At 39.7% G+C, this 24,560-nt stretch overlaps 1 protein-coding gene across 3 annotated transcripts in view; it reads right to left on the bottom strand.

Annotated features, from left to right (window-relative positions):
* Positions 1-347: 347 nt before the first annotated feature.
* The window catches only part of DPP4 (dipeptidyl peptidase 4), a 77,505-nt gene continuing 53,292 nt past the window's right edge, over positions 348-24,560 (bottom strand). For all 3 annotated transcript variants that reach the window (XM_059927986.1, XM_059927985.1, XM_059927984.1), the window contains exons 18-26: positions 24,293-24,391; positions 22,063-22,132; positions 19,356-19,550; positions 16,928-16,982; positions 16,198-16,297; positions 13,387-13,451; positions 3,399-3,471; positions 3,061-3,134; positions 348-1,462 (exon numbers count right to left, since the gene is read on the bottom strand). In XM_059927986.1, the coding sequence (XP_059783969.1) occupies positions 1,361-1,462; positions 3,061-3,134; positions 3,399-3,471; positions 13,387-13,451; positions 16,198-16,297; positions 16,928-16,982; positions 19,356-19,550; positions 22,063-22,132; positions 24,293-24,391 (833 nt within the window). In that variant the 3' untranslated portion in view covers positions 348-1,360. The remainder of the gene's footprint in view (positions 1,463-3,060; positions 3,135-3,398; positions 3,472-13,386; positions 13,452-16,197; positions 16,298-16,927; positions 16,983-19,355; positions 19,551-22,062; positions 22,133-24,292; positions 24,392-24,560) is intronic.

The following is a 24,560-nucleotide window of genomic DNA, read 5'->3' on the forward strand; positions in this document are numbered from 1 at the left end:
CCAAGATGATACTGTCGAGATTATCTGATATTATGAGCCTCATCGTAGTTCCCCGGAATAAAATGATATAGTATGTATTATATAAATAACCAAAACTATTTTGAGTTGATTTTTCAAAAGCTTATATATATGTATGATAACAGTAATTGTATATGTATTAGATAAAATCGCTATGAATTGCTTAATTTAACACATTTCTATGTATCTATTTCTTACAAAAACTGAACCCTCTCCATGTTTACGAGGCAGTTTGGGATAACAAGCAAAATAAACAAGAGCCTTTCTGAGTAAGCGTGTCCATATGCCAATGCAGTTTAGGTCTGATTCAAGACACAGAACTCATTACCTCTGAAAAAATGAAGGCACATTTATTACTGACCAGGAGAAATTCCACCGTATGTAGAATGGGAATCATATTACATACATCTGTAGCTAATTTTCAATTTTTAAAAACAAGTCCAAGGAAGTTAAAATATTCTTTTAATTAGATGCTCAAAGATATGAAATAAGAAAAACTGATGCAAAGACTCCTTCAAGTTAGGATTTGCAATACAAATATTTTCATCTCTTAACAGGGCAAGCTGATGTGTTCACATCTCCGTTCCAAGCTGCCTCTCTCACTAGGAAACATCAGTATTTTTAAAGCACATTTACAATGCTTTCCCATCACCCTTGCTGTGTTTTTGTAGCACCTATAGCCATAACTGGCACCTGGGGGCCCTGCATTGTTGGCAGTTTCTCTCTCATTTCTTTGGAGTCTATTCAACTGCTGTGGTTTTATTCAGAAGTCAGTGCTTTTGCATATATGATTTCCTGAGACTGTTTGAATAGTCTTTCTCAGAAAACTGTGCCAGTCTGGCTGTGAACAGCTCTTTGAGGAGCTGGTAGCAGCCTGGTTGGGTCAGCAGGCTTGGACTGGGGTTCACAGCCTCGCCAGCTTCTTTCCCTACCCCCTCTTTTCTCACCCCTGCCTCGGTGACATCACGGCCCACATCCTGTCATTCCTTCCAAGAAGAGAACAAGTCTAGTCCAGTTAGAAAAAAATGCTGCCCAGGGAACCTCTGCAAAGCTCCCATGAAAACAATTCTTAATTGTTGTTTCACTAACTGATATGGAAGTGATTTTAAATAATAAACAAAACCAGACTGAATAATTCAAACTTCCGTAAGGTAATAATCTGTTGCGAAGACAGAAGTCCCTACTTCGGGTTATAGATATGAAATTTGGGAACAAAGGTAACCTTAACATTTCTTGATTTGAGTGTACTTTTTTAACATCATCATCTTGATGGTGCAGTTTTGAGATAATGAGAGCAAAAGTGGCTTTTCAGAAGCTTCAAATGGCATGCTGTTCCAAGGTGCTAAGGTAGAGAGAAGCATTGCTTTAGGAAGTGGCTCATGTGGGTGTATATGTGTTGGTGTGCTGTGCTGCTGGCGATCCCATGGTCTTCATCTGTATACCACTGGAGAGAGAAAAAGAAAGGTCAGAGTTAGGAAGTCAGTTGTCTTTTTTTTTTTTTTTAACCCAAGTGAGTTCTCATGAGCATACATGGAATAACACAGGATGTTTTAATTCTTCAGTTTATAAACTGAAATGTGATCAAAGAGGGTTTCTCATTTCCTCCCAGAGCTTTTCCAGGGCATGTAGCTCTGTCCTGCAGGAGTCTCTGATCGTCCTTTGCAGGTGCTGAGACAACTCACTGTGAATTTGGCTTCACTGCATAGAGCTTTAAGGATATGTATAATTAAAATAGCCAAGTCCATTTTCAAATTTGACTCAAAGGACACTTAGAAACACATCATGCATAGGGAATGTTTATCCTGTAAAGCCCACTTTAATTAAGTGTTATCAACTGTTAAATTTCTCCTACACTGCAGTAAGGTAAACTATTAAAATAAATGAGTTTTTAGAAAGCAATTTTTCCTAATATATATCACTAAGGCACTAGAAAAAATCTATTTCAATATTCCATATATATGTTTAGCATAACATATGAAGTCAAAAGTCAAATGTATTATTTGCAAACACTTTTTCACTGGAGTTTCACTGGAATCTCTTATCTGCATGTCTGACATTTATGTAGGATGAGTTGATGACCTGAGGCAAAAATTTATCAACTCATCCCACCACGTGAAACAAGTGGGAAGTCACTGCCAGGAAAACATATATTATGGAGACATAAATTAACTTTCAAAAATGGCTTAAAGTATCACGTCTTTTCTTTGAACAGTGGAAGGATACACCTCAACCTCATAAGAATCTAACCCCAAAAATATATGCCAGGTTTTGTGGTATCAAATGACTGTCCCACTTTTATACAGTAGGAGCTGTTTGAACTGAGCACGGAGCAAAGTGTGTCCGTTAAAAGAGAGTGAGGGAAAGCAGGCTTTTTAAGCTAATACAAACAAGAAAGGACTTAACACAAAAATATTTAGTGCAACACACACATATATATAATCTTTTTTTCTTCTTAATCTGAAAAGGTCTAGTGCGTAAAATGAATTTGACTTAATACCTAGAAACATCCTCTGAATAGGCAACAACAGCTCTAGCCATTTCCGACTTCATAAAACCAGCCTAATTGTTTATAAGCTGTGGTGTTCAACAAAAGATAACATGGAAGTTGCAAAAACGGAAGCGCACTGATTACTGATACCGCACTGTTGTTAGAAGGGCTAGAAACACATACTAGAGATGGATTTGCATATTTGACCTGAGCTATTATCATGCTGGTTTCACTTTAGAATTACTCTGCCACACGTTCACTGGGTAAGTGATTACTTTTTGATCAAAATAGGGAGAGACGGGACAATCACAGGACCAAGGTTTTGACTCTCTCAGGATAGGCAATATTGTGCTTCTCAACCCCCAACTGTATGATATTGAACATGACTCTCTTTATGACTCAAGGATATCACTTCTTCAACTTCTCATTGGAAAAATAAGACTCCTTTTGCTTCCGTCCCCGTCTCCTGGAACCTCTGTGAGGAGAAGTAGTTCCAAGAGGGGAACCGGAACCCACCAGGAAGTTCCCTCCCCTTGCAGGAAGTTTTGCTATACCATAGACTGGAAATCCACTCCAGCATCCACCAGGGCTTTGGAGATCTGAGCTGACTGCTGGAAGTGAACGTTATCTGCAGGGAGAGAAAGGAAACATAAAGTAACTAAAAGCCGCTCCACTTTTCTGGTAGGAAGGGTGGGAAAGGCACAAGAAGAAAGGGGCTGTTTGAAGTTCTAGGATTCAGCATCCCATTTAGGCCAAGACAAGTGAGTTGTGGAAAGCAACACTGTTTTATTGAAGTAAATGTAACAGTCTTGCCCCTCATGCTTTTGTTTTGTCAGTAGTGAAATTGCAAACCTGTCTGTGATACTAAAAAGTCTAATTAACTGAAACTCACCATCTGCTGTTCCATGAATAAGGAGGTACTCAACTTGTTTAAAATTTTCAGCTCTGCTCATGACTGTTGAATTCTGGAATTGGGAAAAAGAATGTCATTATTCAAAAAAAGATCTGCCATAAACTGATTTTTCACTTCAGTTTACAAAATAAAATGTTTTCAGCTGGGGCCCCCTTTGATACAAAATATAGCAAACCGATATTCAAGCAAATGCTGTCTCCATGCATGGCAGAATGTACAGCACGTCCTGTCCCTGTGAGACAGGACCGGAAAGGGAGGATGCCACATCTTCCCTGCACATGCAGAAGAGGGCATCTGCCCCCCAGGCTGCATGCGAAACCCCTCGGGTCCCAGATCCCAGATTGGCTGTGTCCTATGCATTAGCACAGGGCAGAGTCTCATATTAGCAATGTATGTTCCATGGGCTTATGCTGTAGTTCAGCCAAAAAGTGTATTGCCATGGCAACCATGTGTCACATGGTGCCATACATGCTACATTTCAAAGAGCCTGTACATAGCATTTGCAACTAAACATACTCTGCAATATGTCATATGAACTTTGGTCCACATTGCTAGGCTCTGAATGAGAAGCAAGTATTACCTTTTTTGGAACAGATGTTTAAAACCTAGGCAAATGTAACATACGGGAGGGGAAAGGGGTGAAAAAGATCAAGTACGGCCTTAGAAAATCAGTGGGTGGTGGTTGTCTGCCTCATTCTGCTTTGGGGAAAGTGCTGCTTTTGGATCAAGCCAGGGAATTAGGAGAAAAAACCGGGAGGTCAGCTTTTTGAAGGCTGTTTCATGACCTTGCACAGGTAGGACTTCTAGAATGAGGGTGGAGTCTTTGGTGGAAAAGCTTTGAAAGTATAGAACTAGTCATCTGATCTTAATCTGGAGATGTTTGCAGAGTTGGGGTGAAGGTAAGAATGTCATAGACATTGTAGCAACTTTGGGAAGGGGTGAGCCGGACTCTGCTTCTATTGTGGGGCACAGGAAGGGCCACTAGCCTCCCTGTGGGTTTAAAATCAGCCAGCTCCTCCTGCAGCATCTTGGTGAATCAAAGTCAACTTTATGAGAGGCAAGGTTTGTGTTTTACAGATATCTTTGTAGCTAACATCAGCTTAATATTTTGATGGGAACCCTGAAAGTCTGGCTGGAAGGGGATGGGGCTAAGGTCCGAACGTTTGTATTCTAGCCCCAGCTTCAATATCAGAGAGCTGTGTACCTAGAGACATGCTGCTGAGTGTTGTTTTCTTTGAAATGGGAGGAAGATTAACTCCTCTTGCTCTCACTGAAATAGAAATCAAGAGACATGGCTTTTTTTAAGGTTAAATTACGGTGATGTGAGGATGGTGTGACACAGTGTTTCTGGAAAAACGACGTTCTGTCTACAACTTTCAGGACAAAGTCACCCAACATATTTGTGTTGACTGAGGCTGTCAAGGTGATCTTCTCCTGAAAAGCTTAGAGCAAAGGCCCTCCCACTCCTGTGCAGGCTGGGTCCCACTTGTCCTGACCATATGGCATTTCTGACCCAAATTGAGAATTTACCCACGAACTTTCAGAATAAACACCTAGGACTCATTAAAAGTCGCACTTCTATTTTACTTTAAGAAACGTGTTATCTGGTGAGATGTCCCAGATGAATCCATCCATCCATCCATCCATCCCAACATTATACTCCATTCATTCTTCCATCCATTCATTCATTTTCTCAAGTCGATCAATATTTATTTGTCATATACCCAACTAAACAATAAGATTCATGAGAAGAGGAATTTATATTGTTCATTACTCTATCCTGAGCATTTAATAGAGAGCTAAATATCAATTAAAGGAATAAACAAAAGAAATGTAGGCACTTATATTGTACTCTTCACTATATTCGGTCCTAGTTTTGCAGAGGCAAGTGGGAACAGCTAGGGGAGGTGGAATAAAATATTCTCATTCTGAAATTTACCAAGATATGTTTTGCCCACTTTCAACCCATACACCATGCCATTAGTAATAAGAGCTGATACTTATTGTGTACTCTGCACCAGTCACTCTGCTAAGTATCTTAAAGGATTTATAAAAGCACTGCTCTATTTAATCCTCATGACATTCCTGCAAGATAGGTCTATAGCAATCCCACTTCTACACTGAGACAATAAAGTACACCAGGTTACATCAGGAAGAAGTCGGAGCTGGACACAAGGTCTGATGGCAGAACCTCTTTTACCTCCTATGCTGCACTGAGTCTCCACTAAAATTCCAAGCTGCTCATGATGTGGTCTTCCAGCAAAGATACAGGGAGAAAGAAATTGTTACTGAACTGTTCTGGGATTTGCAGTGCACAAACACACTGGGTGTCATTTGCCCCCTGCGTTCTCATGCCTTCTTAGAGTGAATTCATTGGAAGAGAGCTGGCTCGCACAGACCTTCGAGACTTGTGAGGCGTTTTGGACTGTGTGGTTGATGCAGAGCCTAATGAAGCAACAGAACCCTGAGCGATGTCCTGCCCTGGAGAGAGGAAAGGGTCAAAATCAATCTCCCAAAAGGCCAGTGTAGGATTCAAAGCTGGCGACAGCAGAGGCTGGGGCTGACCCACCAACGGTGAACACCGCCAGTCTGAGCCCCAGAGCCGGCGCCCTCGTCCGAGTCCTCCTGCACCATCCTTTCTGCGGCTACACGGCTGTCTCCTCCACCTTGTTTCTCCCCACAAGAAACCCAGCTCTTCGCCTGCCAAAGATAGTCAACTTCAGCACCTACACGTGGCCCAAATATCCAGCTGTGTGACCTCCCCTCCCCTCCAAAAGCCTCTCGGGCCTTCCTTGCGTGGCAGAGTGCACAGCAAAAGCCGCTCCACAACCTCCCTGAGCCATGAGACTGAGAAATGTCACTGAAACATAGAGTAATAGTTAGGAGACATATAAATACGCAGGACAGTTAGCAAGGAATGTGATAACTCCTGGAGTTTGGACCAAAACAGTTTCTGGCTGCCTTTTTTTTCTTAAATGGAGTGAATACAGGCTGAAAGAAGACAATTTTTATAAACAAGTAAAACCCTGAGCCTAAGATAAATGTTGTGATGTACACACTGTAGCTGTGATGAACTAGACATGGTGAGAAATGCAACATACTGAGAAAAAGACGAAAACTGTGATAAAAGTGTCATGATGCAAATTGTTTTACATTAACAATATTACACTACAAAGAAAGAAAGACAAATACTTTAATGCAGCAAGGGAAAAATAAAACAAAAGCTTCCCCCTGCAACCACAAGAGAAGTGTGTCATTTCCAATGCACACGTCCCCCTGCTCGCTGGGAGCTGCGTCAAGAGGGACCTCTCAGTGCACGGGCGCCAGGCAGCCTCAGGCACACACCCATTTCAAGGCTCGCAGGCTCCCGGGAACATTTTGCCCTCCTGGAAAGATGCAGCTGTGTCACCTTGCCTCTGGAACCACCCATCATTCCCTACTAGCCTGAGCGTCCTGGCTTCTCAATCGAGAGGGACTCTTGACAGTCCGCTGTACGGCACACTTTAACCCATGAAAGGCAGCCAGAGTCAGTGAGAGAAATGCATGCACTAAGTTAAGGGAGAATTAATGACCAGAAATAATTCAATGGTGCTATTTCAACCCACCAAAACAGGATAATCCCCATTTGCCTATCGATGGAAACAGAAATAAAAAAGGAAATGGATGACTAAGTTAGAAGCCGAATAGTCTGTCACCAGCTCCTAAAAAGGAAGTTTAGAGTGATAAATGGGCAAGGATGCAATGGTGGTGCAGTTGGCACTCTCCCGAGGCTAGAAACTTCCGGAGAGCCCCGCTGCCAGCAACAGCCTGGCAAAGTGAAGTGGGGAGGATTGGTCCAGTGGCAGTGCTGGTGCACAGCATCTCTGCGAGGAGCTTTTCCTTCAAGCCCCAAGAAGAACCATCTGTAGCTGCTCGTTGGATCAGGCTGGTTCCTCAGTTACCTTCCAGCAAATAAATCTTTGTATTTTTGAAATAAAAGAGAGAGCTGATAAGAGTGGGGAAGTACTGTGAGAAACGGAAGGTCTGACAATTTTTAAGCTACCCCTTGCGCCATCCAGGAACCATACGGACAGTTTGCTTCCTGAGAATAATGGTGGCAGCTTCCATGTTTTTGTAAGCTTATTTCATGGCAGGCATAGGTGTCTCGTTTAATCCTGTCAATAACCCCATGAGGTAGCTCTGATTCTCCCCATTATTCAGATGAGGAAACAGAGCTTCAGAGAGGTTTAGTAACCTCTCCTGGCTAATAGGTGGTGGAAACAGAATTTTAGCACAGGTCAAACTCAAAAGTCCATGCCTCTTAACATCATATTCTAGTGTCCCTTCACTTCACAGCCAAACATCGCATTGTCATTTCCAAGCTCTGGTAGAAAAAGCAAACAGCCACAGGTGTAATGGACACCCTATTGCTTCAGTGAGACAGTACCCCGAGTGTACTGACTTGCTCTGTGCATTCTCCCACTTGTGACCAAAGCCTCATAAATAATATTAAGTGAGGCTGTTTGGGGAAGCACCATTAATGCCACACCAGAGGTCACAGAAAATGTTTAAGGAAAAATTAATTCAACCCACCGCATCAGATGTTTTACTTGTCCGTATCCATCAAACAACTGTACCGGTGAGATGCCAAGGAAAGAGCTCCCATCCGCCTACAGGGGGCCCTACCTCAGGCCTCACCCAGCAACACTGGCTTCTTTAAAGATCACACAGCAGTCAACATTTTATCAGCACTCAACAAACAAGTTAAGGTTTGGCTTAAATCTGAAGGTCTCTCTCCCTTTGGCATATTCTAGGATAATAGAACAAATGTCAAATCAGTACAAGATGGCATATTTACAAAATTGCACCCTGTTTTGCATAACCTAACGATGCAGCAGTTCTTAAGGATTGAACATTTCAAATCTGCTAGCAGAAGACTGCCAAATCTATGACTGTTTCGTACACTTGCCAAAAGCCTATCAAATTCTGAGCAAAATGCAAAATAAATCTCCTCTACAAGTTAAATCAGTCCCTTCTGTGTGTTCCAGGCTGCCCTCTTCTCTTGGCAACGAGGCTCAGGACTTGGGCCCCGTTTCTCTTGCCCTTGATCTGACACGGCTCTCTGTAAGTCCATTCCCTCCCTGGTCTCCCATCCTGCCTTATTAGCCGCCATTTGGCCAGCTCCTCCCACATCCCTGCTCTGTGATATCCCTCGGTTCATCCAACCTGCTTCACAGATCCCCAGAAAACCAGCTCTGCCTGCTGCCACTCGTGTGTCTACTGTGCTCCTCTGCCTCGTCGGTCCCTCTGGCAGCCTGTGGAGAGCACCTACGCTATTCTGCTGCATCTCCCAGAAGTCTTCCTTAACTGGCTCCAGATAAGTGCCCTCTCCCTTTCCTACCCCTCAGTAGCTACATCTTATATAACTTTTTGTGCCTCCGTTTCTGGGTCAATAAAATGGAGAAAATTAGAGCACTTATCTCAGAGAATCTGAGGGAGAACTGAACCTAATAACCTATGGAAAGAGCTTAGAACAGTGTCTGGCCATAGAAGCAAGCACTTATTAAGTGAATTAAAAAAATGAATGAAATAAATGAAACCAGATCCCCCCTGGTTGAGAGGAGTGGGGGGAGGTGAAACCCTAACTTCTCAGCCACTTCCCTTCCCTCCCTACATGCTCAGAAGGCACAGAATTCCTGGGGCTCCAGAGTCACAATTTGGAACTACTAGTCTTTTCCATACATACTGGGCACTATGTCATGTTCAAGTTCATGCTTTATGACTACTCTCTTTTATTTCTCTTCAAAAATTTTGCCTGTATGTTTTGTCTCACCAACAAGGTAATCAACTTCTGAACAGCTAAAACACCAAGCACCTTGAATGGGTGAATGAAAGTCTACCACGTGTTAACATATTTTTTTACAGGTTTGACTAAAAGACCTGTGATTGACCATAGAGAGACCATTCATCAATGTTAGTCAGGAACCCCCCTCCTCAAGGTGGGACCACGGTTGCTATCTGCTTATCGCTATTGGGGGTGAGGGTTGTCTCATTGTCTATCTGATTCTTTTGCTCAACTCTGTTGCCATTTCTGTCGGCTGTGGACTGAGAATCGGACTGAGACTCACGGCAGTGAATCTGCTTATACTGCTTATTAGCTACACTGTCATCCCTCCACTCTGCCTGCCTACTTAGAGCTTCTGGGACCAGCTTCTTGGAGTTTCAGGGAGATGAACAGCTTCCTTCCTCTTTGAGTCCCTGGTATCCTTTAAACGTGCTCCTGCCCTTCCACTCGGCAGTGGGTAGGTGACTATCTACAAAAAGAGTCTTATGGAGTCACTGTTTGTGTCATTGCATTGGGTCCAAGCCTTAGTCCCAGGGTCTCCTAATTTATATGGCAGCTTTGTGAGAATAAGAAAAGGCACTCCCTCCGGTTGGATGCAGCCCCAGAGGTGCACGCCTTAGAGAATGAAGCATAGACTAGCTTCCAGCAGTGCACAAGCTGAACAACAATACATGACATCCCTGCCTGTTCCATTTGCGTATATAAATGGCTCCTTCAACTTCCTTTCCTAAGTAGTAAGTAGGACCTTTATTTCACAAAATGTGCTTCTCTTGGTGTGCTTGTCTAAATTCTTTCAAATCTGGGTCATCAATGACTTAAAAATGAATCCTCTCCTCATTTGAATTTTATTAAAAATTACATTCTCTTCCAAAGGCTGTAATTCTGGCTACTGATAATGATTCTATAGCTGAAAAGGTGTACAACGATCACAGGACCTTGCTTAAAACACACTTCGATCATTCCTATCCTGGATGTGCTGAAGAAAGTCAATAGTCTAGACTACCTGGGACTCATTTTCAAAATATTTCCTCCTGACCTACGGAAATGCACAAAGAAGCGAAAGCCAGTAAAGAATTGTCTCCTTTGTCTTTTCCAAGAGGGCAGAAGGAGGGAGGGAGAGAAGGAGAGAGAAAGGGAGGAAATAAAAACAACCTGGGAAAGAGAAGTAAAAGAAGACAGGGGTCCAGAGGGGCAGCTGGGGCCTTGGAGGAAAATAGAATCTTTGAATGTATTCCTGCCAGAGACAAAAGCACAGGCTCATTTAAAAAACAAAGGAAGGCAGCTTTATTCTAAAGCCTGCTGTGCACCAAATATAGGTACTTAGATTCAGTTCTCCACTTTCTGAGGATGCAACTTACAGGGCGGAAACAATACAGTGAATGCATTTGCCTCACTTTCTCCTACCCACCTTAACTGTCGCCCACCCAAATAATTCCTCTGAGTAACACATTGGGAACCTTTAGCTCCCTGGTACTGGCAGTTTTAATGTGTCCATTGCCAGCAATGAATTTTGTGCCAAGAAAACCCGACTCCTGGCGTGGAAGGATTAAACAGTCCTCGGGTGCCATCTGTGCAGTGAAGTGAGACAGTGACTTTGTGCTCCCAGTGTTCGTGTATTGCCATCGGTAGGAGGAAGTGACTTCTATTTACATGACTACCTCATGCAGAGAACATCTAAGGGGAGAGATGAAAATGGCCACCTCAGTGGGGGGTAGAGTTGGAGAAGAGGGGGATGGGTGTGGGAATGAGGAGCCTATGGGAAAATCTGGAGAAAGATACAGGTTGACATGGCAGATTAAAACTAATTATCCTCTAGGGGGAGGGCTGGTTGAAGAGGAAACACGCTGTTGGCTGATGTTCTTGAAGTGCAGTAGGGTAGGTGCCACGGACTTCTTCGGATGTCAAGGTTTAGACTTGATCCTGTGCTTCTAGGTTCAAAGACTTTCAAAATGGGATTTTTAAAATGAACTTTTGACTCATCATCCAGCAGTTTCTAGAGTCAGGATGAGGGTCCCGGGCAGTACACCTCTGATGTTTTGGGAGTTTTTAGTACTTTAGGATATTTGAGAACACCCTTTAGCCATGCCCCAAATATGGCACACTACAGGAGGGATCCTGGTGGGGTCACTAGCAAGAAAATTCCAGCTGTAAAATGAGAGCAATGATGGAGACATATAATTTTTATAACAATGTTTCCCTTCAAAAAAGTTTTAAAATTAAATCAAAAAAGGTTCTAAGGTTTCTATTTCATACTGGGTGATCCAAAGAATACAAGGTTGAGCAAAGCCTTGAATGACTAATAATACCGCAGAGGGGGAAAAGGAGTACAAACTAACTATGGGTCCAAGATGAATAAATTGAGGATTAAAGATATACAAGGAAAATGTCATGGGAGTCAAGAGAGAATGCTAGTCTTCTGGGCGAGCAGGACAAGTTTCCTAGTGGATGAAGACAGAGGGGGAATGACATTCCAGGTCGAGGAACAGAGGACAAAGGCACAAAAGGGAAAGGCCCAGAAATATTCAGAGAACAGTGAACATTCCAGGTAGCCTGGGCCATTCTCAGAAAGGTGTTGAACACCTGGTTAAAGAATGAGGGCTGGACTAGTTTGTACAGGAAAAGTCCATGAAAGTGTTATGGGTGAGGGTTAACCTCATACCTCTGTGTGGTACAGGCTGGAGTGCAGAAAGATAAGCTAAGGGGGGACCCGTGGGGTTACTGTTGTAAAAGGAGGTAGTCATGTGACAGCAGCAATGTGGTTATGGAGCAGGGAAAGGATGTCTAAAGCAGCTTATTGGATGTGGAGGAGAAAGAATGGGAAAAACTGAGTCCAAAGTATCATGTGGGACACTCAGCAGAAATAAGGACAACCTCATTACGGGACTGCTTTGTAGTGGAAGATGATTGGTACATCACACTTTACAGGTTGTTACTTTTCTATCTTGACTGAAAAACAAGAGATGAAAACACACACACACCCAGGCACAAACACACGCGTACACCTCCCCGCCCCTCCCCCACAAGCCTTGCTAAATAAAACTGAAAGGAAGAGGTAAAACGAAACTGTCTGTACATATCTTGCAAAACTAGAAGTTTTATTTGCATTTTCTTGTGCTTTGATCAAATGGCTTCAGAACCCATAATAATGATGACAGCTTACAAAAATGTACAAATATGGCTCAGAGCGATGTATGAATAGGAAGCCCAAGCATTGAGAGCCGTGGCACAGATGAGGAGAAACTGTGGTCTTAAATTGTATGGGTTATTGTTTTCTTTTTATCCTGGGAGGAGTTTTGAATATCCTCCGGAGAATGTAAACATCAGATGATTGACCTTGTCATCTGTATGTTTCAGGGTTTTCAATTTACACGACAGAATCAGGAAAGTTGTGTTTTTTTTCTGGTTGGGGGGCAATGTGCTGGAAGGGTGCTTAGTACTTTGGCTGACACTTCCAGCTGCAGCAGGCTGCCACCAAAGAGAGGGCCCTGGCTTTGCGGTGGCACCCGCACTAGCACACGGGGGCCGCCAGTGATGGCTACACCCAGACCATATTTCAGATGCTACGGCCTATCCGCACAGCAACCTGCCCACTGGCTCTTCCATCAGGCAACCAGCCTGCGGATGCTATTCAGTAATTTGGATTCAAGGGCTTTTCAGAGTATTACCCTCCTGTACCTACACCTCACCTGCTTTACTCAAATCTTGTGTGAAAAAAACTGTACATATTTGGCTATGAATTAGAAAATTGTAGGCTTGTACATACAACTTAATTATGATAATACCATAAGAAATTTGAATATGTAGTTAAAGGTTTAGAGAGTCTTCTGGGCTCTAAAGGAATACGTTGAATTTGACATGTTTTCTGAACTGAAATTTTTATAATTAAAGTAATTATCTGGTGTTGCTTTGTATTTCCAAATGAACGCATATTGTGACCTATATAGCATACGATAAAGGCTGTAATTATGCAGAATATAGTACGGGAAGCTATTGGAGTGTCTCTAAACCACCTGTGTTATTTCTTTTTAACAAGAATTTCATTGGAAATAAAAAATATATATTTTCTGGAATGGATACACTTAAAAATGTTCTTATACCACTTATAAATAGGTTATAAAATGGATCTAGTTCACCATCTCTTACCCTGTAATGGTCAAGGTTGTCTTCTGGAGTTGGAAGACCCATGTAACGTTCTGTGTACACTGAATCTGTGATGGAGAAAAGAAAAACAATTCATACAATAAAAACTTTTTTCCCTTTTTTGGGGTTACTTTATATGCTTTCATATTCTTTACTTGTGCAAAGGTCTATAGTGTTACCCTCAGAAGTATCTCCTCCAGATCATCTCTACTTGGCTTGTTAAAGCAGCCAGACACCTGCCTTTCCATACTCAGCCCTATAGCCCATTTCCTTTAGCCCTTCCTGTGAGGGCAGAGGGAGATCAAACCAGGTGATCTAAAACCCAATCAACAGCCCGCCTGCAGAAAAGTCAAATGGGAAGTGCTAAGTGATAAGGACTCTACATTATCATCTGACCCTCTCAAAGATCTTGATTATCAAGTCAGTTAATGTCTCAATTGTCTTGAATTTCTTGGTCCTGACCTCAGTCAGTATATGCTCTACTTTAGGATACTCTCTTTCCTACTGGAAACTCCTCATAATTTTCAATTACTGGTTGCTTACTTAAATCATATATATTTTTTTTGGTGGGGGGGGAGACAGATCGAAAGGAAAGAATTCAGTTATCATTTATTTGCTGTAAAACCCTATAACGGCTCAGCTACTCCATCATAATGCAAGTGAAACATCTGTTTTCTCTCATTTTGTGATGAGGCCTCCATTCTGATGTCTGCTGAGTATTGAGAAACAGATTACATTAGTATCTGTGCTGAAGTGACATAAGCTGTTTTATCTATAGATATGGCAGAAAAACATATGCATTGTGGGTTTGGTTATTTTGGATATTTAAACATATTTTTGACCTAATTTTAAAAAATTAAATCATATATCAAATGTATGTGTGTGTGTGTGTATATATATATATATATATATATATATATATATATGTATATATATGTATGTGTGTATATATATATTTCCTAAAATATCAGTGAGAAAATTTACTGTGGCTGAATTCCAATATAACTTTAAAAATCTGAAATAACTGTTTTTGAAACATGACCAGGTTACAGTAAATAAATAAGTATAATATGTTTCCATTGTGCTATATAGGTTAATGGCTTGAATTTCACTATAATTGTACCGGTATTTCAATATTGATTTAATTAATTATTTAGAAGAATATATCATCAAAATAACAAGCTTAAACAACATCCTAACCCTTTGTGAATGACTGGCATTGGAGATTAAAAACTGCATTGATAACTAGTGTTAGTTGTTCCATGTGTATTGCTCATGCTTTTCCTATGGAAATCAAAATATTTTCCTCCAAAATGAGTAACAGCAATATTTTATCATTTTGATTAAAGTGAATACAGACTACAAGCAATTTTACATATCTAGAGGACACTAATATAGAAAATATAGTATCTTAAAGTACACTTTTAAAATATAAGATTTTCCTAAAATGCTCATCTTTTAACATTTAAATATGAATAACTTAGGTTATACATTTAATGGGGGGGGGGGGGAAATAGCTTTTAAGGGCAAAATAAAATTTTCCCCAAACAGCTACAATTCTTCTTGTCCTAGAACATAATACCCCTTTCTTATTATGCTAACCAGGTTTACATGTGTAAGAAGGTCTCAAATTTTAAAAATACTATTTAAAGAATGCTTAGTGTTGTGGTTGTAAACTTTTAGAAGTACGTCTCGCAATACCACTTATGTACTCCTTCAGTTTGATTTTTGAGTAATATTGTTCAAATTTGCACATATATAAGAATTCTAGAAAGTTCCCAAGTGTTAGGTTGGTCCTCATACGTTTAATAAAGTTCTCTTCTTACCATTATGTAGTTCCAAACTCACAAAGATTGTTTCTATTACTTTATTGACCACCAGAGGCCTCCAAAAACAAGCCTTCCAATAGAACAATTAATATTAAGCAGGAAAGTATTATATGAAAACAAATCTATTGTGTGAGGATCAATCCTAACTATGTTCTCCAATTTTTATTTAACTAAAAGGCAGGGTTGTCTCTTTTACACATTGGCTTCTCTTGACTTGGAGAGGCTTTAAAGAAGAGTTTTCCACAGGACTGGTACTACGATATATTAGGACATTAAATATTTAATGACCATATTCATTATGAATGATTCTATCCTTATACTGAATAAAGGACTTGAGATGGGGTAGGAAGAGATACAGGAAAATAATTCATCTTCTCACCACCTCTGGCTCTTCCCCCCTACCTAGTGTTTCACTGCTTACCCGCTCCCACTTGGGAATTATACCTTACATGTGTATGATAGAACAATACTTTCTCAGCAGTGAACAGGATATTCTAGAGTGGCTTTCACCTACTCAGAGACAGTGGAAACAAAACCCCCAGGAATTCCCCTGCCCTAGTCTCTTCTTTCCACCCAAAGTCCTACTTATATTTGACTTTTACCTGAAGGGAAAGAGATAACATACTTTTCTAATTGATCTAATATGTGAAGCTTCAAACTCAAGTTAGAATAAAAAGAAGGAAGGGTTTATCTAAAGAATTGTAGCATTGGGGATGTTTTAAAATGTGGAAAACTGAATTTGTTGATAAGACATTTAGAAAACAGAATTGGTTGGTAACTAAACGTGTAGATAGCATTTACTACCATCTAACATTTCACAATGGCAGAATAAGTGAGACTGTTTCATTACAGGTATCCATAAAGTACTTCTAAGGTGAATCAGTTTATTCGCTGTAGAAACACTGAAACTCAAAAAGGAATGGTTTTGTCATTGGAATGTGAAGGTTCACACTCAGTAACTCTGTACCTGGGAGTGATCACTTACCATAGTATTCCCACTTTGACACGGGTGCCACGGCTATTCCACACTTGAACACGCCACTTCCTGCTCCCAGGACCATTGAGGTTACATACCCTCCATATGACTAAGAAATGGAAACAGTTATTTTTATGGAGGTAAAGGAATTAAGGACGTATGGTAAGCAAGTCGCAGTTTCCACATTTCTCACATCTTTATATACTGTGCCTCTTTCGAGATAGAAAGCATGGTAGAGAAGGTTTAAATTGGTCTTAGTTGGGTAGTATCTAAAGACTACACTTTCAGAGCCCTGGTCCCTCTTCTTGGTAGGTGTAAGGGGGAAAGTATTGAAAATTTGCTGGGCAGTACTAATTGAAGAAAAAAAACAAACCAAAACCAAAACCAAAAAAAACCTCCCAAAACCCAAAAAGCAATAAACACTAAATCTTTACTGACTTGGACCCATGAGAAAAAGTCTCCCTCCTTCCCTCTCTCCTTCTATCCTTCTTTCCCCTTATCCCTCTTTCTCTCCTTTCCTCTTTTTCTCCCTTCCTCACCTCCCTATCCCATTGTAATAAACAAAAGTATAAGCCTGGGGGGGACTCATCGCCCAGAAACCTTAAGACATTGGACCTTCTTAGATTGAAATGATTGACATGATTTTCACCTCCAAATATGTACAAACAAAAGTAAATTATCCTGCTCTGGGTTATATTCACTAAGAAAGGCATACAGATTCATCAGCCAAACTACTCACCCAGCCCCAAATTGCAATCCGTTTGTCATCCACAAATCCCATTTTTGAAAATTGTCTAAAATACATGGAACAAGTCCACGAATTAGTATCACACTGTGTATAGAAAACTAAGATAACTGCACAAATGTGAGAAACCCTGCCATTTGTTCTCTATTTCATTCTATTAGAAACAAAGATTAATTGCTGCCAGCAATCAAATAAACACCTGAGATCGATGTCTATCATTTTTAACTTAAGAGCCAGATGAACACGGTTTACTTGTGTTGGAGTCCATCAAAAATTTGTGTGTGTGTGTGTGTGTGTGTTTCACAGAAAACAAATCCTGGCTGTTTTTTTCACAGCTTTATATAAAAATTTGCAGCCCAGATGCACTTTCCTTTACATAATTGAATTTAAATCTCTCCAGATGTTTTACAGTTTGAGAGAGGCTGTCCCTGCAATGGAGAAGTATAGAGGTGTGTAGAACATCTGGGTAGGGCTTAGAAATGTCTCTGGGCCCCCTACCTGAGAACTTAAACACCATTCTCTAAATACATCCCTTCTTATGATGGGTGTTGATTAGTTAGCTCAGCGCTATTAAATCAGAAGCAATTTTTCCTTGATGGATTAAGAAGTCTTTTTGTCACTAAATTGTGTTCAGGATTGGAATCCAGGTAAAGAAAGGAGAAAAAGGTTCTTTGCGTCTATTTCTTAATCTTAGCCTTACATCAAAAGGTAATTTGTTTACTTTAAAAAAAAAATCTAGCAAATGGGGCCCTTAACTTTGTAGTGTCAAGGGAGGAAGGGGACCCTTGCATTGACTTATATGTGACTTTAAAAATCTTTGTTTTCAATGGATGATATATGTCTTAGACTGCCCTGAGTTAAGCAATATTAGAAAAAAATTCAGTGTAAATAGTTTTCAACTCATTATCCACTCCACGCAAACTTTTTAAACTTAGAACACATATGTACAGAAATGTGCACCAAATCATGCCTGTACAAGCTGGTAAACCTTTACAGAGTGAGCATACCTTGAACCAAAATATAGGGCATTACTATCACCCAGATGCCTCTGTGTCATTTCTCTCTTTGAAAGAAGAAAAAAAGAAATGTCTTCCTTTTATTGGATTCCATAAAAATTTCACCTGAATTTGTACCAATATAAATTGGGTCATGCAGGACATACACTTTTGTTCCTGGCTTCTTTCACTCAACAGTCTGTGAGATTCATCTGTGTTGTTGTGTTTAGTTCCTTTTAGTTGCTGAAAAGCAGCTGCTCATTACTTTTTAAACGGAGTTGTAGATTGTGGATAACACAATTCTATCATTTTAGACTTGAGAAGACCTGGAAATCATGCCCTCTCTCACAGAGGACCAATCTGGATAAATGAAAATGTGTTTGTAAAATATCAAAGCCTCACTCCTGAACCAATTTATCCTCTCTCTTATCTAACCTTTTTTTTTTTTTTTTACTTTCGAGGATGATAGCTAATCATTAACTTTGATGTAACAGACTTAGGGATACTTAATAAATTGTCATCTTCTCTCCTCTTTGGTTGTTCCTTTTTTTAAAGGCGTTTTCCTCCAACCATTTAATCATTCACAATTTTTCTCCATTTCCTAGTTGATGGTTTCACAACATTATTTAAAATCACTAACTTACTTTGCTTTCCAGACATCTATGCAGTTGGTTATAGAAACTCAAAGACTACATTTCCCATTTACCAGTTGAATGCAACTGAATGTAAGTTGGAGGGAGACCTAGTTTCAGATCCTGACCAGTCTTGGCAAATTACCTAACCTAAGAGCCTCCATTTCTTTACCTGAAGTGTAAGGTATGAACACCCACCTCTCAGGGTTGCTGTGCAGCTTTAATGAGAATGCAGGTAAAACATTGCATGTTACATGTGCATTCCAGGGTAACCATCATTCATGGCTAAAATCTTTCTTAAGCCATATCACATCTATTTATAGTCTCATAACTGATGTCATTCATCCTTAACGAAGCCCTTATAATTGTGAGTGACAACGGTCGTGTTCCACAACTTTCCCAAATTGAGGGAGTAACCCTCACTCAGCAGAATGTAGGAGCCACTCCTAGGACTTCATAGCTGTCACCCTCCTCCAAGGTAAATGTACACCGAACTCCTCTACTTATCCTTGACTACAGGGGTGGCTTGCTTGTTTAGTTAGATGTTTACTCAGGGGTACATTTATCCCTCAGTTTGTCCATGTGTTTGATGAATTCTGAGTCCCAATTCCTAGAAGGTGGTAGCACATATGTCAACTCTCTAAGTCTAAACATAATATCTTCACTAAAAATCCAGCCCAAGAATGAAAGATTCATCCCAGGACACTTTAAATTCTTTACACTTCACAACTTTAAAATATAAATGGAGGGAGAAAGAAATCAAATGACCTTTGAATTCATCTCCTAGTCACTCACCTGGTTGCTTCAATTTGATCTTCAACTTCAAATGTTCCCAGTCTTCTGTTGATTGCGTGCATGATCTTATCTCCTTGGTAACCACTTCCTCTGCCATCAAAGCTAGCTACTATAATGTTTTCTGTGCTTGCAAGGTAAGTAGCCCAGTTGAGTCTGAAGACAGCATCTGCTTTTTGACTACAGGGGCCTGCATATCTGTGAAAAATCCCAAACTGTTAGCCTTTGTGGTTTTCCTGAAGCAAATGAGGAGCGCTTGCATTTCTATCCCCTGTGGACCGGAAGTGTACGTCTTCCTGATCACGAGCCTGAAATCGTGCCAGCCACCGGGGGTGTCCACAATGGGTCCTCTAAAACTTGGCAACATGACTATAATGGCTGTGTGTTTCCTCCAAAGAGGCCCATCAGTTTTATCTTTGAAAACTGTTATCAAACACAGACTTCACAGGCCAACAGTTTCTAAGTCGTATATATCTTGGCGATCAAAGAAGTAAAAATTCCAATAATTGGGATAGGGGAGTTGTGTTATGAAAAAACCATGAGGATGACAATAAATACAGCTTTGAATATATCTTTCTGACTGAGCATTCCTAGACTACAAGTTTCCTTGGTTGGAGCTTCCTGAAGGACTTTGGCTGCTGTAGGATATGCACTGCACGTGCCACAGTGCCCAGCACAGCGCTGCTGACTAAGGCTCCACAAGGCACTGTGGAATGGGCCAAAGTATGAACGAACACCATTCCTTAAAACTTCAGAGGAGAAAGAAATAGACTACATTGGAAGATGGGTATACTGTTTGGCATTCTATTTATTAACGAGTTTAACTCCCTCGTAGTTGCATTCTTCATATAGGCTATAACTTATCCATACACAGCTGTGTGTACAATCTCCATCAAGCCCTCTCATTTCCATTTGTTAATCAAGAGACACTCCCTACAGCTCATTGGATCTCATGTAAATACGTCTTCTTTGCACCACCTACAGGACTCCTGGACCCAGATCTTCTCCGATAAGTCTTCCCTCCTCAGCCCGTCTCTCCCATTCATCTGCTCACTCTCTCCTCCACAGGACTGGACAAGGCCTGCTTGGACCACTTTGCTAACATTTTCCTCCCTTTCCTGAGGGATGGCAGTCAAAAGAACTTTAGTTTTAAACAAAATATTATATGACTTTAATTTTACACTAGATTTTGCAACATTCTAACTTTAAAAAGAAGAAGGCATTCATGAATTTCTTGGGCAAGTAAACATTTTTTAACATGTGAAATGCCTTGGTCCTTTCAATGGTCTTATATTTGGTAGAGTAATAGCTTCCCTTAATATTAACTATATATCAAGTAACCTAACCCTGTAAGATTAAACAACATCATTTTTAAAAATAGAAAACAAAGATTTAGACATATATGAAAATGAAGAGGAAAATCACTGAAAAGAATGGGTACCAAATTTACCATATTTTTTTTAACTTTCCTAATGAAGGGGAGATCTAGTCATTACTTACTGGGGAGTCCAAGAATATAAAAATATCACTTTTTTTTTTTTTTAACAAACGCTTGTGTCAAAATATCACTCTTTTTTAAAGGTAAAGGATCCTTGTTATTTAGAATTGGGGCTAAGGCCCAAAGCAAGTGAGTGCTACTGTAGTCAAAACTTGACTAAATTAGTGTAATGAGAATCAAATAGCATATCTGGAAGTTTAAAATACCTCTTTCTCTTTCTTTGAGCTTTTATGTTTGGTTTACATGGAACTGTAAACACAGTGGAACAAGGCTGTGTCTGATGCTAGTATCTGTATCCCTTCTTTTTTTTTTTTTTTGTTAGTAGCAACAGGAAAGTATCCCTGAGTTTTCAGTTTTCCTTTCTGTATAATGGGCCCAACAGAACTTACCACATCGGCTTGCTGTGTGGACAAAATAAGGCAAATTACCTAGCATGCAGCAGGCACCCAGCACTTTTGTTGGTTTGTTTTGTTTTGAATAAAGGAAATGAGGCAAGTTGGGACAGGAAGAGTGGCATTGTGGCATTATGTGTGAGGTCAGGGCAATTTTGGAAAGATTGAAGTAAAATATATTCCTAGTAATTATCAAAAATATTTTACAAAGATGCCATATTTAGACCTCACATGAGCTCATATTTACTGCTCAAAGACTTGTGATTTCAGAACTTTCTCTAGGACTTGGAGAAGTTTGAATTATAATGAATACTTTCCTGTATCACATCTTCTCTTCACCAAAAAGGGAATGGAAAATACCAGGCATATTTCAGGATCTAAAGAAAGAGAAACCTGACATTGGAATGAATTAAAGGCTACCAATGGGAGATGTTTGGGCAAACTTGGAGATAAGGAAACTGTGAAGACTGTTAATACCCATCTATTGCTTGTTTAAATGTCCGTGAAGTAAGGATGAACGTGGGGACTTGAGAATCTCTTTGGAATTCCCTTGGGGTTCGGGGGGGTGGGGGGGGAATCAAAACAAACTCCATATGCCATTGTGATAGAAGAAGAGTGTCTACCTTCTCCATTAGAAAGATGGTAGAAAACACAGGTTTGGATTTGCGATTGCAGAATGGAAGAAGAAATATTAAAACTGCTCTACAATGATTCAGGAAGAGAGAAAGGATGCATTTGGCTCTATTTTTCAGTAAGCTGCACCGGGCAAAAGATGTACAATCATTAACTTCTAAATTATTCCCTTATCTTGGATACTTACACATCTATTAGCAGAGGATATTTCTTGGATTTATCAAAATGAGGAGGCAAGATCATCTGATACCAGAATTCTAAACAAACAGAAAGGTTAATTAGTGAATTAAGAACACTTATTAGCACATGATTTCGGTTCCTTATCTTTGTCAGTGATAAGTAACATGTAGAGTTTAGCAATTTGTTAAATTAGAATAGAAAAAGAAACTGAACCGATTTGATTCAGCATGTTTTTCAGATATAAAAATATTCTCTTTCAGGTTAAAATACTAGTTTAAGTTTAAAACAATAAAGTTGTTTCTAATGGATCTATTAAATACATTGGTGCCTTGTAAAATAAAAGGGCATCTTAGAATTGCTGATGTTTTGTTTATATGATTCTGTTCTTTGGCATCTGATCTACTTATCTAGTTTGTTTATGGCTTATGTTCTAAGTTTTCCTCCAAAATGTTTTCCTCTTCTTGAATTTCTTTGAAGATGTTTCGGATTTTTAGTTGGCCTTAACTCTATCTTAAAATTCTGATTTAATAACATTTTTGTAATTCTTCTTGCCATCCCAGACCGTAAAGCTGAGTTCCCATTTTCAGCTCTGTGTTTCACAGAATGAAATCAGGTTTATGTGGGGCAAACTGTTCTGTACGATCTTGTGCAGGTCTGTTTAATTCTCTGTGCTTGATTTAACATCAGTTTAATAAAATTTGTTCCTAAATAATAAATCGGTTACCTTTGCTCCCAAATTCAGGCTAATTAGTTAGACTAATCTTTAAAAAAAAAAAAAAAAAAAAGAGCGAGAGAAAGAGAGAGAAAGAAAGAGAGTTGTTTCATATTTTAATAAGATTATTTCCAGCTTCAGTAGATCTAACCTGTATGGAAAAAAATCCTTATCTCTAGAGCTGTTCTTCCTTATGTTTATCTTTCTTTTGTTTTTTATTATAATTATTTTAGTTGAGGAAAAAATAAAAGTTTAAGAGTAAAATCTTTATGTAGATAGATTTTTCTTCAATTTGTATTTTGCTGGTTATTTTATGCCTTCTGATTAAATGTGCTTATGAGAACAAAAGTTTTAATCTTTATTATATTTGAGTAGAATGTCAAACTATCAGTTGATAATGATGTTTTAAATAAATATGCCAAAGTCAGCACTTGATCTCCCCTTTGTTTGAATCAGCACTAGTTGATTGGGAGTGTTTCACTTCCTATATTTTCGAAGATGCACAGTCTCTCCTTTGGGGGGTGGGGCGTGTCACATCCTAATATTTAATATGTCACATCTTAATATTCAACACCTTCTGTACCAGGCGGTCCAGATAGCTCTCCAGGACTCTCTCCAGAACTCTAAGCGCTTGCCAGTCAAGCCAGATTCAAGGTCCAGCAGCATTGGCATCACATAGGAGCTTATTACAAACTTAGAATCCTGGGCCTACCCTGACTTGCTGGCTCCAAATATGCATGTTAATTAGGTCCCAGGTGATCCATAAGCACCTGCAGTTTCAGTAGCTCTGCTCTAAGCTCTTCTTCAAAAGTACCCTCTACTCTCTGTGCTTTTCCTGCCATTTAAAATTGGATGACCTGAGTTTCTTCCATTATTATCCTATATTTTAAAAAGAATCTAAAATAAATCAATCCTGATGGATTCCCCCTCCCCTATGAGTTGTTAGCCCTTAATAGAAAAGGCAAGCAAACAAATAAAAACGACAACAACAAAATTACAAGATTTCCTACTCAAAGAAACCCCTTGTTCTTAGTCGTCCCTGAACATAATCCATGATCAGGCCACCAGGCCAGGGCCTATCACGGGGAGGAGGTTAGGAAAAATTCAAGATTTCTGTCCTGAGACTGAAGTTTCAACATTTTATAGCCAACCCTATTTTTTTAATACAAGTTATTTTAAATCTGTTTGGGTTAAAGGTAAAATATATTAGGATATCATTAAGTTAAAAACACAATTAATACTTAATAGTAGAATAGAGTTACTAATGGGATGAGACTGAACTAGCAATAATGCATTTTCTCCAAATATTTTCCTCTTAATATATGTTACATAGAATGGTACTGTATTTTTAAATTTAAAAAAAAGTGAAACTAGTGGTTCTTGTGACAGAACATTTCATGGAAAAATAACCTTACGTTAGATTTACATATAAAATAAAATACACATTGTCAGATAAACTTATACTTAGTTATATTTTTACTGGTGTTTCCATGAAAAGTTATGTTCCAACAGAAATTTAACTTACTTGTTTTGTGCAAGTAAATGAAGTCCAGTTTTTTTGAGGGCATCTGGACATCCTGCAGCATTTTATCCAAAGCTGAATTGTCTTCCAGGACTCTCAGTTCTAAACAAATAATTGAGACAGCAGTCATTTGTTACAACGTGAAGAATCTGGATTGTGCAAAGCAATAACAAACAAGTGGGCGATTCACTGATGGGACTACACGTACTTCAGGTTATAAGCCTTGTGTTCAAGTCATTGTTAAGACACTCTAAAGCCAAAGAAAATCCCA

Source organism: Balaenoptera ricei, chromosome 7, assembly GCF_028023285.1.
Source record: "Balaenoptera ricei isolate mBalRic1 chromosome 7, mBalRic1.hap2, whole genome shotgun sequence".
NCBI lineage: Eukaryota > Metazoa > Chordata > Mammalia > Artiodactyla > Balaenopteridae > Balaenoptera > Balaenoptera ricei.